This window comes from Sapajus apella, unplaced genomic scaffold (genome assembly GCF_009761245.1).
Source record: "Sapajus apella isolate SASKATOON/1434 unplaced genomic scaffold, GSC_monkey_1.0 scaffold10, whole genome shotgun sequence".
Classification (NCBI taxonomy): domain Eukaryota; kingdom Metazoa; phylum Chordata; class Mammalia; order Primates; family Cebidae; genus Sapajus; species Sapajus apella.
In genome coordinates, this window is record NW_022436950.1 from 6,681,503 (window position 1) to 6,697,390 (window position 15,888).

The window sequence follows — 15,888 nt, forward strand, 5'->3', positions numbered from 1 at the left end:
GCCTCAACTTGAAATTTTGAATAACATTACTATGTTTTTCTTTCTGACTATCAATAATGTTTTTTTATTATATAAGTTTTGAATATGTGGAAACTGATTAAATGAAAACCTTTCATCCCTTATCCTACCAGTATTAACATTTTGGCTTTTTTTCCTGGTATTTATATACACACACAGTGGTATGAATGTTTGTATATATGTGTGTATATGATTAAATAAATAAATAATTATTTGTTATCGAGAACTGAGACTTTTAATATTGGAAAACAGACAAAATCAGTGTGATTTTAAAAAAAAAAAAAAAAACCTGTTCTCCTGAATTTGAAATAGAAAAGTCTGAATTAACTTCATATGTTTTTCTTAAAAAAAAAAAAAATGTTTTTCTGGCCAGACACGGTGGCTCACGCCTGTAATCCCAGCACTTTGGGAGGCCAAGGCTGGCGGATCACGAGGTCAAGAGCTAGAGACCATCCTGGTCAACATGGTGAAACCCCATCTCTAATAAAAATACAAAAATTAGCTGGGTGTGGTGGTGCACGCCTGTAGTCCCAGCTACTCGGGAGGCTGAGGCAGGAGAATTGCTTAAACCCAGGAGGCGGAGGTTGCAGTGAGCTGAGATTGCGCCATTGCACTCCAACCTGGTGCCTGGTGACAGAGCAAGACTCTGTCTCAAAAAAAAATATTTATTTTTTTCTAGCTCTGTCTCCTGACACAGATTAGAAAGAGTGACCAACCTGGTAGCAGCATAGTACCCCTAGTACCCAGAGTATGGCTGCGAAATATCAATTCTTACTAACAGGAACAATAGCTTACATAGCTAGGTCAGGAAATGTATAAGATGAGCCTGGAACATCTTACCATCACAGAAAGCAGTGAAGCTACTGACAAAGACTGTTGGAATCATCAAAGAGATTGAGGAGCCCGCTAGTCAAAGATGAGACAATTTGAACATCAGTGAGAAAAATAATAAAAATTAATTGAAACAAGTACATAAAATCTGTAAATCTATGAGTTCATAATTATCCTATAAAAATACACTTATCTATGGATGCTAGGCAGCCATAATGAGAAAAAATAAAGCATTTTTTTTTTCTTGCAAACTGTATCTTAGGGTAGCTAAGCAGATAATGAGCAGTTTTTTTCATAAACGTATTCCAACTAATAAGGCATTTTAGAATTTCACATTTTTTCAACTCCTAATAAATTAATAAACCTAGTTATGATCTCTGTCTTCTTAAATTTATTAAGACTTGTTTTGTGGTCTAATGTGTGATCTGTCATGGATAATATTTTCTGTGCAGTTGACAAGAATGTGTGTCCTGCAGCTGTTGGATGGAATGTTCTGTAAATGTGTTAGTTCCATTTGGTCTATGGTGCAGTTAAAGTTTATGTTTCTTTGTTGGTTTTCTGTCTTGATATGTCCATTATTGAAAGTGGGGTGAGGCCAGGCGCGGTGGCTCAAGCCTGTAATCTCAGCACTGTGGGAGGCCAAGGCGGGTGGATCACGAGGTCAAGAGATCAAGACTGTCCTGGTCAACATGGTGAAACCCCATCTCTACTAAAAATACAAAAAATTAGCTGGGCATGGTGGCGCGTGCCTGTAATCCCAGCGACTCAGGAGGCTGGGGCAGGAGAATTGCCTGAACCCGGGAGGCGGAGGTTGCGGTGAGCCGAGATCGCGCCATTGCACTCCAGCCTGGGTAACAAGAGCGAAACTCCGTCTCAAAAAAAAAAAAAAAAAAAGAAAGTGGGGTGTTGAAGTCCCTACTATTACTGTATTACAGTCTTGTCCCTCTAGAGGTCTAATAATACTTGCTTTATATATTTGGGTGTTCTGGTGGTGTTTGCATATATATTTACAATTGTTATATTCTCTTGTTGAATCCCTTTATATCATTATAGATTATATAGTAAGTTATTATATAATGACCTCCTTCTACAATGACCATTATCAATTATAATAACTTTTTACAGTTTTTGAGTTAAGGTCTGTTTTATCTGACAAAAATGTAGCTACTCTTGCTCGCTTTTGGTTTCTATTTGCATGGACTTTTTCCATCCCTTCACTTTCAGTCTGTATTTAACAGTGAGGTGAGTCTCTTTTAGGCAACATATAGTTGAGTCTTCTTTTTTGTAATCCATTCAGTCACTCTATATCTTTTAATTGAAGAATTTGATCAAGGTTATTATTGATAAGTAAGAACTTATTTCTACCATTTTGTTAATTGTTTTCTGATTGTTTTGTAAATCTTTTTTCTCCCTTTCTGGGTTGTTTACTTCTGTGGTTTAATGGTTATCTATGGTGCTAAGCTTTGTTTCTTTTCTCTTTCGTTTTTGTGTATTTGCTGTGATTTCTTTCTTTGTGGTTACTCTGGGGCTAAGATAAAGTATTCAACTCAATTTTGGTCGTATAAAAATACTTTAGAATTTTTTTCCTTTCCCTCTACAATTTATATTTTTGTTGCTTTAATTTACATCTTTATCTATTGTGTCCTTAGCCACTAATTATAGCTGTTGTTGTTTTTGACTATTTTGACTTGAAACCTTCATGGAAGAGAATTGATAGATTTATATAGCACCATTGTAACACTGGGGTATTCTGAGTATGATTATGAATTTACCTATACTTGTGATTTTTATACTGTCATGTGTTTTTATGGTAGTAATTATCATACTTTTGTTTCCAGTTGTTACACTCCTTTAAGTATTTCTTGTGAGATTAGTCTAGTGGTGCTAAATTCCTTTAGCTTTTTCATATCTGACATTTTTATCTCACCTTCATTTGCTGGATATAATATTCTTGGCTGACAGTGTTTTTTTCTTCCCCATTTTCTTCCGGCCTGCAAAGTTTCTGCTAAGAAATCCACTGATAGTCTACTGGGGATTCCCTTATATGTGACTTAATGCTTTTCTCTTGTAGCTTTCAGAATTCTCTTTTTGTCTTTAACCTTTGACAGTCTGATTATAAAGTGCCCAAAGAGGATCTTTTTGGGTTTAATCAGGGACCTGTGAGCTTTCTGGATCTGGATGTCCATGTCTCTCCCAGACTTGGGAATTTTTTTACCTATTATTTCATTAAATAGATTTCTGTGTCTTTTGTCATTTATTCTGCTCTGGCTATTGTATGATTAGAAATTTTTTTCATTTAATGGTGTCTTGTTGGTCCTGTAGACTTTCGTCATTCTTTTTAAATTGTTATTTCTTTTTATTCCTCTGACTAGGTTATTACAAAAGACCTGTCTTCAAGTTCAGAAGTTCTTTCTCTGATGAATTTCTGATTCAGATTGTGAATTATTTTTTTCTGATTTTGTTGAATTTTGAATTGTTTGTATTCTCTTGTTTATGAGTTTCCTTAAGATCATTGTTTTGAATGTCTCTTCAGGCATTTCATAAATATACTTTTCTTCGTGGTTTATTACTGGAGACTTAGTTGTGTTCCTTTCAGAATATCATATTTCCTTGGCTCTTTATGTTTCTTGTCTTCTTATGTTGATATATTTGCATTTACTTGAACATTTACTTTTTCCAATTTTATGGAGTAGCTTTTATAGGGAGGAGCTTTTTCCTACAGATGGGTTCTAGGGTGTCTGTTGGAAATGATATGTTGTTGGCTTTGGTTCCTGGTAGACTCAACAGCATGATCTCTACACCAGTTCTTTAGCTGTAATCCTCGTTAATGATATCTGCAATTGCTTAGGCTATGGGTGTTTGTGACAGAGGTGATGTGGTTTGCTGGAGGAAAGGGTGCTGGTTTGTGCTGAGACGAAGCACAGTCGGAACATAGCTGTGTGTTGGTCTCTCTGGGGTGGGGGATACTGCCACACTAGCTATTGGGCTGGGTACAGGCATGTGTGGTCCAGGCAGCTGTGCAGTGCTCTCTCTAGGGAGGCAGGGCCACTGCTAGATTGCAAAATCCAAAACTTTTTGAGCACTTTTTGACTCTTTGACATGACACTCAAAGAAAATATACATTGGAACATTTCAGATTTAGATTTTTGGATTAAGGTTACTTAGCTGGTAAGTATAATGCAGATATTCCAAAATTTTTTTTAAAATCCAAAATTTGAAACACTTCTAGTCCTAAGTATTTCAGATAAGGGATACTCAACCTGTAACTGGGACTGGGTGATGGGTATTTGAGGATCATTTTACTGTTCTCTGCAGGTATTTTCCCAGTTTTTTACTGGCCTTTTTAACTTTGCGTTTTTTAATTTCGAAGAAAGGAACCACAGAACTTTTCAAAAGTGATAATTTTCCTTTCTGTACTCTGTTGAACTCCTTGCAGGCTGACTTGTTCTTGCTGTGTCACTAAAACAGCTTATGTCAGAGTCATTTGTGGCCTCCATATTAACTATGTACAATGAGCAGTTTTTACTCATCTCACTTGTTCTGTCAACAACATTCGATATAGCTGATGACTCTATTATTTGAAACACTTTTGTCACTGGGCTCCAGAAGACCATAGCTCTTCCTTATACCTCACTGGCCTTCCCTTCTCAGTTTGCTCTCTCCTTCTCTTCTCCATCTTTGAGCATTCTGCTGCTCGGTTGTTAGACTGGACCTGGCCCCAGAACATCCAGCTGCCACTTGGTTGTCTGACAATCATCCCAACCTAGAACATATTCACAGAAAAACTCTTCTCCCTGAAACATACCCCACTCATATGTTTCTCTTTTTCAGTTAATGGCAGCTCCATTTTTTACTTGTTTAGGCTGAAAGTCTTGAAGTCATCCTTGATTCTTCTTTCTTCATATTTTTCTTTTTCAGTTAATGGCAGCTCCGTTTTTCACTTGTTTAGGCTGAAAGTCTTAAAGTCATCCTTGATTCTTCTCTTTCTGACTTCACATTCAGTTTCACAAGACATTGTTTTGGTTCTACCATCAAAATGTACCTAGGATCTGACCACATCTCATTCTGTTCATTGCCACCACCTGTCAAACCTGTCATCTTTTTCATCGGAATTTAATTTCATCCACCAGCTTCGTAACTGATCTCCTTCCTTATAGCCTTACACTTCCCAGTGTCTGTTCTTACAAAAAAGTTGAGTGATCCTTTAAAATGTAAGAGAGATTAGTCACTCCTATACTCAGAACTCTCCTGTGTTTTCCCATCTTGCCCAGAGTAAGAGGTGAAGCCTTCAATGTATGCACAAGGGCCTCTGTGATCTGGCTCTCTGGTATATTTTTGTTTTGTTTCAAACCTCCAACCATTTCCCCCTATTACTCACTCTACTCTAGCCACACTGGCTTCCTTGCTGTTTCTGAAACAAGGCTTAAGCTCTGTTTTCCCTTCCTAAAGCACAGTTAAGTTGATTGCTCCATTGTTTGATTGTTTTTCTTAAATACTATGTTTAAGACTTTAAGTTTTCTTAGACTATAAGTTTGCTTTCATTCATCCACCATGTTTTAGTATACTGTGTTTTCATTGTCATTTTCTGAACAATCCATAATTATAGTTTAAAGCCTTTTTTTATTTTTTTATCATACAAGTAACCATGGGTTTCTTCTCACTTTTTAAACTTCTCCGGGGAATAACAGTCCCCCTTGGTTACCACTCTATTCTAGTCCTTTCTCTGGAAGTCACTGTTGGAATCGGATGACATCATCTTATCCACATAAGTAGAGTGTGTGTCCCTTCAGACCTTTGCTGTGCCTATACCAGCATGTGTCTTTGTACATACATATAGAAATGAAGGGTGTGCTTTGTTTCTGTGATTTTCTTTTAAATTATAAATGGGATCACTCTGCATATATTATACTAGAACTTTGTTTCACTTAAAATATTTTAAAGATATTTTAAGAGCAATATATATAAATCTGTTTTATTCTTTGAACTGCTTTTAGACATTTCCTGCTTTTTAAAAAATCTCCCATTAATCTGTATTTTTGTGGGTTTTTTTTTTTTGCCATTTTTCTCATTATAAGCAGTACAGCAGTGACTATCCTTATTTTTGCTTCCTTTTGCTCTAGTGTAGTAGAAGTCAAATTTTATTTGCTTGCTTGCCCAAGGTTTAAGTTGCAATGTTTTTCCCTCAAGAAATTGTTTTAAATACCATTTTTGTTTTATTGAAACTTTTGTTAATATTGTATCATTTTTGCATTATGCCATGAGATAACAGCTTGCACAATTCTTGTGAGTTTTTGTATGATCAGTTGTGTTTCATGGATGCTAAATAAAGGCTAATCTCCTTTTATAGGATTCAGAGTTTAATGTCTATGAAATTAGCTTGATAAATCATATTTGGCCAAAGACACACAGTTAATCCTCACAGAAGGAAGTCATGGTTCAGACCTGGGAGTTGGTGAATGGAAACTTTGAAATAAGTCCTGCTTGCAAACACCAGAAACTGTTTTTCCCCCTCCTGAACTGGCCCCATCTAGCCCTTAGAAAGGAAAGCTGACTTGTGTGCCATATTCTTAACTATGTCTATCTTTACCTACTCAGGAATCATTAAATATAGTCAGATTTAAATAGGCCTAGGGTCCAAAAAGCGTGTTTGTCCTAGAACTGTAACTCAGAAACAGAAAACTAACATTGGACATTGTTTATCTTTACAGTGTTTAAAGTTAATGCTGGAGAAATCTGGCCTACAAGGTAAGTTATTTACCATAACAACATATTATTTATAAGCCTAATGAAAATTTTTTGAACTTTGTTTTTCTCCAGGGTTGTAGGAAAAAATAAAAATTACAGGGTGTGGAGAAATAAAAAGTAGTTTACCCTTCTTTGTGTACGTAATGAATTATCCTGTTTCTTGTTGGCATGCTACAAGAAAACTAGTGGTATAGCTCTGAAGAGAGAACGTAGATAGGATCTAGCAAAGGTACAAAGTAGGAATGCTTTACAGTGTTGGTGGGAGTGTAAATTAGCTCAACCGTTGTGGAAGACAGTGTGGCGATTCCTCAAAGACCTAAAACCAGAAATACCATTGATCTAGCAATCCCATTACTGGCTATATACCCAAAGGAATATAAATCATTCTATTATAAAGATACATGCCTGTGTATGTTCATTGTAGCACTATTCACAATAGGAAAGACATGGAATCAGCCCAAATGCTCATCAGTGATAGACTGGATAAAGAAAATGTGATGCATATACACCATGGAATACTGTGCAGCCATAGAAAGGGATGAGATCGTGTCCTTTGCAGGGTCATGATGGAGCTGGGTCATTATCCTCAGCAAACTAATGCAGGAACAGAAAACCAGACACCACACATTCTCACTTATAAGTAGGAGCCAAACAATGAGAACACATGGACACAGGGAGAGGAACAACACACATTGGGGCATGTTGGTGTGTGTGTCAGGGAACGGGAGCTGGAGGGGTGAGGGAGAGCATCAGGAAAAATAGCTAATACATTCTGAGCTTAATACCCAGGTGATAGGTTAGTAGGTGCAGCAAACGACCATGGCACACATTTACCTACGTAACAGACCTGCACATCCTGCACATGTACCTCAGAACTTAAAATAGAGAGAAAGAAAGCTAAGATTTATACCACCTGGAGCTACACAGGTCTTCCACTGATTGTTTTAAATCTCACTGATTGCAAATTTCAGTGTGTTCTGTTTCATATCAGTATTTTTGTAGTATAGACGAGGGAATATAGAATGAATGAAAAAAATAAATTGAAGATAACTGAAGTAACTTTCCAGGTGGGATCATGTCAGTGAGCTTGATGAGACCTCATTCTCCTTTCAGTGGAGCACTTTGCTGTTCTTAGACTTCATGAATGCGGAAGCCTATGGCTTTGTTATCTGGAAAGGAAGTTAGGGTGCTCTGGGTGCAAGACATTCTTCTAAAAGTTATACGCAATGTCTTACTTAACCTGAACAACAGTCCTACCATGCAGGGGTTATCCCACATGCCCATTTTATAGATGAGGAAACAAAGGCCAAGAAAGGTGAAATGGTTCCCCCAGAGTTATACAGTAAGTATCTAGGTCATTCTCCTTTCACAACCCAAGTTATTTTTACCATGCTGTACTGTGAAGTAATAGTGTTCACTTTTAACTTACTGGCGGCTTCTTAGAGATACTTAAATTATGTTTTTTAACTGATATAAATTTTTCTGTATTTAAAGCTAGAACTTGGCTGGGTGCAGTGGCTCACACCTGTAATCCCAACACTTTGGGAGGCCAAGGCAGGTGGATCACTTGATCCCAGGAGTTCAAGAGCAGCTTGGGCAACATGGTGAAACCCCACCTCTACCAAAAATACAAAAATTAGCAGGATACAGTGGTATGCACCTGCAGTCCCAGCTACTCAGGAGGCTGAAATAAGAGAAACACTTGAGCCTGAAAGCTGGAGGTTGTAGGGAGCTGAGATTGCACCACTGCACTCCAGACAGGAATGAGAGCCTGTCTCCAAAAAAACTAGAACTAACAATAAAGAAGATCTGCAAACAAGAGTATTGGGATTCAAAACTTGTGGCCTGTGCAGATAAATATGACATTGTGTTTATTCTTTGGCTATTTCATGTTTTTGGTGAGTAGGGGGAGTTTTGTGTTCATAAGCATTGCTATTATTTTTAATAACCAGGATTTCTTTCTTTTATTGTATTCAACTTTCTTCCCACCCCAAAAAAGATCTCTTCTTTGCTTGCCTGTTGGGATTAAAAAGCAAAAAATTCTCTTCTCATTTCACTAGTGCAGCAAGTATGCTGAAAAACAACTCTTTGATTAAAGTCAATTTAAAATTTATAAATATTAACATATCAACTGTATTAAAATGCTGTTCAGAAAGCACTAGCACTATATTTTTGTTAGATTAACTGCTAAGTAGATAGGAATAATTTTCTTGTACATATTAATAGTTGCTGGGCAATGTTAGCATCTGTTTTCAGCCAAGACAGTGAAATAAAACTCAGTTAATAATGCTTTGAGAAGGGATTCTGTGTACATATATGTATACTGATACATAATATATATATGTGGATACACATAAATAATAAAGGTATAAAGTAAATATCTTACTAAGCTGGTACAAAAGTAATTGTGGTTTTCGCCATTAAAAGTAAAGGCAGGCCGGGCGTGGTGGCTCACGCCTGTAATCCTAGCACTTTGGGAGGCTGAGGCGGGTGGATCACCTGAAGTCAGGAGTTCGAGACCAGCCTGGCCAACATGGTGAAACCCTGTCTCTACTAAAAATACAAAAAATTAGCCAGGCATGATGGCGCGTGCCTGTAGTCTCAGTTATTCAGGAGACTGAGGCAGGAGAATCACCTGAACCCCAGAGGCGGAGGTTGCAGTGAGCCAAGATCACACCACTGTAACCCCAGCCTGGGTGACAGAGCGAGAACCCATCTCAAAAAAAAAAAAAAAAAAAGCAAAGGCAAAAACTACAGTTACTTTTGCACCAACCTAATATAATAGTAGCAAGTGTTGTTTTTATTCATGAGTATACAGCTCTTGGTAGAAGAGAGAGAAAACCAGATTGAGGAAATGCAATTTTTTTTCACGCTCTGGAAGAGATAATTTACTTAAAAATTATCAGCAGATTAAACCCCATTTGATATTCACTTATCCAGAAGGGTCATTCCTGATAAACTCGTAAAGCATATTCTGAAATTTTTTTTCATCCCAATTTTGCTTTATAGGAGATGCCTGGCATTTACGAAAAATGGATTGGTGCTATGAAGCTGGGGAGCCTTTATGTGAAGAAGTAAGACGATTTCTATACATTTTCCTCTTTCATATGATTACGTTTATGTCATATTTTCATTCAAGATACTCATTCCACTCATGAGAAAGCTTATGAATGGGTCTATTTCACTTTTTTCTTACTATAGTTTTTTTGATAAAGGGAAAGTCTCAGTGCAGTGGGAACATTTCTGACATCTGTGGTAAACCCCTTGCCATGATTGTATGCCTTTAGGAGGATTAGTTCATGAGAAGGCAGAGAACTTCACAGAACAGACATTTGAGCATTTGGAGGAATTGTATAGATAGATACACGCTGAAGTTTTGACCCCTGAATATTTTGATCTCGGAGTTTCTCTGTAAGTTAATGGTGACAGAATTTGTCTTACCAGCCATTCCTAAGTGATAGGCGTTTATCCAAACTCGATTGAGCCAAACTCTCAGGGCAGCATTAGGAATAATTTTATCATAGGATAGTTGGAATCTGGTTAGTCATCTTGTTGGTCCAAATAGCTTTGCATTTCCCAGTTCAAACCCATGGCCTTAGAAGTAGAGACCCAAAATGAAGCTCTGTGAGGAGGCTTAGGTAGCTGTGGTCAGCAGCCCTTTGCCCAGTCTTCACCTGCCTGCTTCCTGTTCTGTAAGAAGGGGCACTGAATGTCAGCAGAAGGTTGATCTAGGCCGGTGTGCTGGGGCCTTGCACTGGAATGCTCTTTGCTGTTTAGCAGTCAGTAAGTCAACAGAGAGAGGACCCTCTTGGGGCCTGACCAGGAGTTTGACTGCCTGGATTAAGAAGTGAGCCAAAAGCCAACTCATTACCCTCGGAACTGGCTTCTTGTTCCAGCCTTGCCAGCTATCTTTCCCATCCTAATTTTTAAGAGTAAAATATGGTTTACCCTCTTCATCTTTCATTCTTCATGTTTCCTCTCAGCCTCCAAACCTGTCAGCTTTTCCACTCCTTCTGTGACCATTCCCACACTTGGCTCTAGGCTAGCCTTCTTATGCCTCTCACCTAAATTATTGTAATGGCTTTCCTGGACCCAGGTGTTTTTTGCTTCAGTGTCATGCATATTGCAGCCAAATTGAGCTGGAAAATCTCCTCCAAAATCTCCCATGGCTCCTTTATTTCCACTCCACATCCCTGTGGTTAGTGCCTGCCCTTCCAGTCCACTGTGACCTCCTGGTACTTTCCACTCCGATCAGTGTGGCCTCAATGCTCTACCAAAACAAGCCATGTTAATATCAATCTTGTTCTTTTTTTCTTAAGAAATTCCTTCTCTTATTTTCTCTAGCTTTCCAAATCCAACCCATCTTTTTAGGCTTAACTAAAATTTCATCTTCTGTGAATCAGTGTCTCATTTCTCATTTTATCTAGCTCCCCTTCCTCAGGTCTTTTGTAATATTACAGTTTATACCCCACAATTTAACAAATAATGCTTTACTGATTTTATAGTCTTAGCTTATTTCCTGTGTCTTCAATATCTGCTTTATTATTCATTTATTTCTTGATAATACAGGCATAGTATTTTAAAAAGGTCAAGTGACAAAAAAGAATTTCTGTATTCTCAGGATGCAACACTGAAAGAACTTCTGATATGTTCTGGAGATACTTTGCTTTTAATTGAAGGACAACTTCCTCCTCCGGTAAGATTTTACTTCTGAATAGACATCTCATAAGTAATAATTATTGTTACCTGATTACAGAGATGATATAGTTTCATTTAGGGAAAATAGGGAAATTCAGATAGTCATAAAGAGAATAGAGAACTTTCCCCAAGTGCTACCAATCAGATATGTTTCCTAACTTTTAAATATTCTCATGCAAAGTTAATTACATATAATATTTTTATTTCCTACCTTTTATATTTGACATTTTGACCTTCTCATAAAATCCAAAAATAATCATCATATCCAAGGTAATGTTTTACTAGTTTAATTCATCTGTATCCTCATTGTTGGAAGCTTAGATTGTTTTCAATATTTTGCTTTTATAAATAGTACTTAAATAAGTCTTTCTGAAAATAGTTCTAAATGTGGAATTGCTAAGTCCAAAGGTATGACCTCTTTAAAGCCTTGATGTTATATGCAGTAGTATATGAGAGGGCTCATTTCACTGCCCTTTCATAAGCATTGCATATCACTACTTTCTAAAACCAATATTGTTTCTTTTAAACTGAGGATACATGTAAAGGTGAACCCAAAAGAGAAAAAATGGCCCTAAATTTCAGCCTCCCCAGAGTGCTGGAGTTACAGGTGTGAGCCACCAAGCCCAGCCAAAAATCTTTTAAACAGGGTCCTTGAAGTTGGTTCATGGTTTTCGGTCCCATAAACAATTTGCATGAATATTCTTGCACCTGTGGCTTTCTATGCATGTACTACTATATCAGAATGTAAATTCCTAAACATGTAGTGGCTGCGCATTTTAAAATTTGGCAGATATGGGCAAATTATTCTACAGAAACTTCTCAGCAGTTTATATTCCTGCTACCAACTTACAGGTGTTCAAGTTTACTGATATTTTCACCAACATAATTTGCTGGTTTTTGACAATCGGCTAGGTGAAAAACTGGAATTTTGTTGTTCTGATTTACATTTATTTAATTGAATGAAGGTTGAGTATTTGTTAATCTTAACCAATCTGATAAACAGAAAAATATTCTAATGCACATTTCTTGAACTATCTATTTAAAATGTTATATGTGGTTAATTTTCACATCCTCATCTTCTGTTGTTGGAAATTAAGTGATACAACAATAACACCTTTTATCTCTTCATAAACCTATTAAAATTCTTCACTAACAAAAAGAGGTGGGAAGAACTAGCTAAATAAGTAAAACTGAAATTACAGGGCATGTATAAGACAATGGGTTTATTCCCCTTAGTTTGTATCAGAAACACAACTTAGATCAATGGGCTCTTGCATCTGTATGATAAACGGCACTGCCGGGACTGGTATCCCGGGCCAGCGGCACTTGGACTGCACCTGGAAAGGCTGGTATAGTGTGTTCAAGCAAATGCATTGTTCTTGTTTATGCTCTCATTTATTTTATCTACTAAGATACTTCTAAGCAAAGGACATTTTAGTCCAGTCACCCCAAAGTCTGATTTTTATGATTTTAAATTTTTGGTTGTAAAAACAAGTATAGACAGTTAATAAATCTAAAAAGAAAAATGGTAAGTTCAAGAACATCTTAGGTCATCAAGGTGTTTCTCTCTATGGAAGTAAAAGTGAAGTTTCGCTTAACCTTTGTAATCAGAACAGCTAAACGTGCTCCATTCTTCAGGGTTTCCTGAAGGTACCCATCTGGTGGTACCAGCTTCAGCGTCCCTCAGGACACTGGGAGAGTCATCAGGGCCAGACCAACTGTACTTCCTCTTGGGCCAGAGTATGGAGAGCTGCTTCTAGCCAAGGTGAGAACAGAACGGGCAGCCAGTGCATAATAAACAGAGGTAAAATGACTGCCTGTCCTCTGAGAGTCAACTGAAATATTTATTTTAAAAATGTAAGGTTGGAAATCAAGACCTCTTAATTTCATAAGTCATTCCAGACATTGCATAATAACACCATGCTATTTCTGTAGGTGCTCTGTAACCTCTGTAAAGCACTATATATCTTATTGTTATTTACTATTATATGAATATATTACACTTTTCCAAAAACTTTTATGTATCATCTCTCAAGATCCTCAGGGTAACAGGGGCCCCATTTATCACCATGTACCAGAATACCGAGGCTTCAACCAATTCTAGGGATGTCATTGCAGCCCACCGGGGCAGAGACCAGGAGTCCACATTCCACATGTCACAATCTTTCTGCGTCAGAACCCTCAGGAACTGCTTCTAGGGCATTTGACATCCTCTCACTGACTTCTGAGAAGGAAAATAGACAAGCACAAGCATGTTGTCCTACTCAGCGTTCAGCCACACACATCACGATGGCCAGAAGTCACCATCAGTGAACTCAGTTGCCCTTGTACAAGGAGGAGTTCCACTTCATTATAAAGAAAACACCATTTAATCTATTTTGTAACTGTAGATAAAGCAAGTATATTTTTAATAGGCCCAACTCTTTAGCTATTTTTTTCTTTTTATCATGTTTATTTAGTTTTCCTAGTGCCTTGAAGTATATTACTTATATTTCTTTTTAATCTTTTAAGCCTCAGTAATAAAATTAATATAAATGAGCCAAATTCTTATCTCCTTATTCTTTGAAGTTAGGATTATATGGATAGAGTAATGCTGAATGAGCTATAAAATTGACATAAAGTTACTTTTTAGTTGGGTTACACTAGTTCATGTTAACTAATGCTAAAAATGCTTTGGTGATAGAATTCTAGTTACATGTAGAATTGGATACAGAATTTAAAAGCATGTTTATTCAGTATGTTTCTACATGAAAGTAAATAAAAGGTTCCTTTTTTGGTAATACATCTGTATCACAACAAATGGGAAATACAGTCATGTGTCACTTAACAGGAATATGTTTTGAGAAATGCGTCGTTAGGCGATTTTGTCATTGTGTGAACGTGGTAGAGTGATTTACACAAACCTAGATGGTACAGCCTCCTCCACTCCTGGGCTATGCTGTGTAGCCTGTTGCTCATAGATTATAGACCTGCACAGCAGCTTGCTGTATGAATACTGAAGGCATCATAACACAGTGGCAAGTGTTTGTGTATCTAAACAGAAAACGGTACAGTGAAAATATGGTTTTATAATTGTATAGGACCACATCACATGTGTGGTCTTTGACCAAGTCATTGTGTAGCCCATGATTATATATTTCATTCTTTAGAATTTCCTAAAATTGTCTTTCCAGTAGTGTCAGCCTGTAGTTTACTTAAGACACAAGAAGAACGTCTAATGCACTTAGTTGACTTCTAACCTGTCTGTAATTTCTTGCCATGCATTGGTGAAGTGCTCAGAAGTAAAGACAAAGCAAAAATAACTGAAGACAATCTAAATTTAGTTGCCAGCTTTTATATTGTTTTCGATGAGAAAGCATTGTGTTTTTCCCTTTTTTTAAACAAACTTGGAAAGGGCCTTCTTACTGTCCAGATTTCCTTAATTCCGTAAACATTTGTTGGGCATTTATTATGTGGCACCCATTGTACCCCGCACTGGGGAGACAAGATAGATGGCCTCCTCCTTTAGAAAATCCTGTTGTTTTAAGGAGGAAGATTAAACACCTGCCTGTGCACACACACAAACACATGGAACAAGCTGGGATGAGTGTTATGAGAAGGAAACAGGAAGCTAACACACGGAATGCAGGCAGTGTATCCTACCCAAAAAGTCTTCTTTGAGGAAGGAGGGAGTGTGGAAAAGCACATTCAACGTAGGGTCATAAGTGTCAAATTCCTCATGGTATTTTGCCAACAACATGCCCCTGCCTACTCACCAGCCAGACGGGGCTTCCTCACAAGACTTGGATGCAGAGGCTCTTGAGTGGAATTTTAATAACCTATTTACGATATGAAAACATGGCAGTGTATTTCAGAAACACAAAATAAGTTTCAAGTTCCTTGTAAACATCCCATTCTGTGCTTTGGAAGGTGCTCCTGGGAACGAGCCTGCAGAAGTTTCTCTTCTCTACTTGGGAGACGTAGAGATCTCAGAAGATGCCACACTGGCGGAGCTGAAATCTCAGGTCAGACTTCTTCCCTGCACCGTAACTTAGTGGTAATGTGACTTCTTCCAGTGAGATATTAATATATTCTTCTATCTCCTTTTCCCTCAATTACAGTCTGTTCTGATATGGCATTTGTCATGTGCCATGTTCAGTGGTGAGTACCCGCAGGCAACACACGCCCATGGTGCAGACGGCTCCTCGTGGCCTCACGGGTCCCTCTGACAGGCATGCTGTGCTTTTGTTTCAATCTGTCCTCAGTGACTTGCGGCTTTTGTTCATTTTTATTTTTTAGGGACACATGGTTTCTTGGAACATTTGTAAAGCATTCACTTTATACCTTTATTTACATTGTTTGTGTACCATTGTGACCCATACGTTAAATGTTGTTATGAAAAGCTACGTTACCAGTTTCCCAGGCGGTCAGAACACCAGCTTTTATGTTAGGATGCTAAACTAGATATTGTGTTGTTTCTTATGCATTGGCATTCACAGAGGAGGAAGGTTTTGTCCAAATGGAAAGGCTGGGTTAAGTACAACGAAGTGTTGAAGAAGCATCTGCCTACTGTTGGACTGAAATGAGCATTCCTTTCTTCTCTTAGAGGAGAAACTG

At 37.6% G+C, this 15,888-nt stretch overlaps 1 protein-coding gene across 5 annotated transcripts in view; it reads left to right on the top strand.

Moving 5' to 3' along the window:
• The window catches only part of USP40 (ubiquitin specific peptidase 40), a 92,336-nt gene that overhangs the window by 59,807 nt on the left and 16,641 nt on the right, over positions 1 to 15,888 (top strand). For 4 of the 5 annotated variants that reach the window (XM_032277871.1, XM_032277868.1, XM_032277870.1 and 1 more), the window contains 5 exons: positions 6,558 to 6,594; positions 9,604 to 9,668; positions 11,216 to 11,290; positions 12,931 to 13,057; positions 15,202 to 15,296. In XM_032277871.1, coding sequence (XP_032133762.1) covers positions 6,558 to 6,594; positions 9,604 to 9,668; positions 11,216 to 11,290; positions 12,931 to 13,057; positions 15,202 to 15,296 — 399 coding nt within the window. Of the gene's footprint in view, positions 1 to 6,557; positions 6,595 to 9,603; positions 9,669 to 11,215; positions 11,291 to 12,930; positions 13,058 to 15,201; positions 15,297 to 15,392; positions 15,433 to 15,888 lie in introns of all 5 variants that reach the window. The other variant, XR_004269022.1, reaches the window with a different exon arrangement.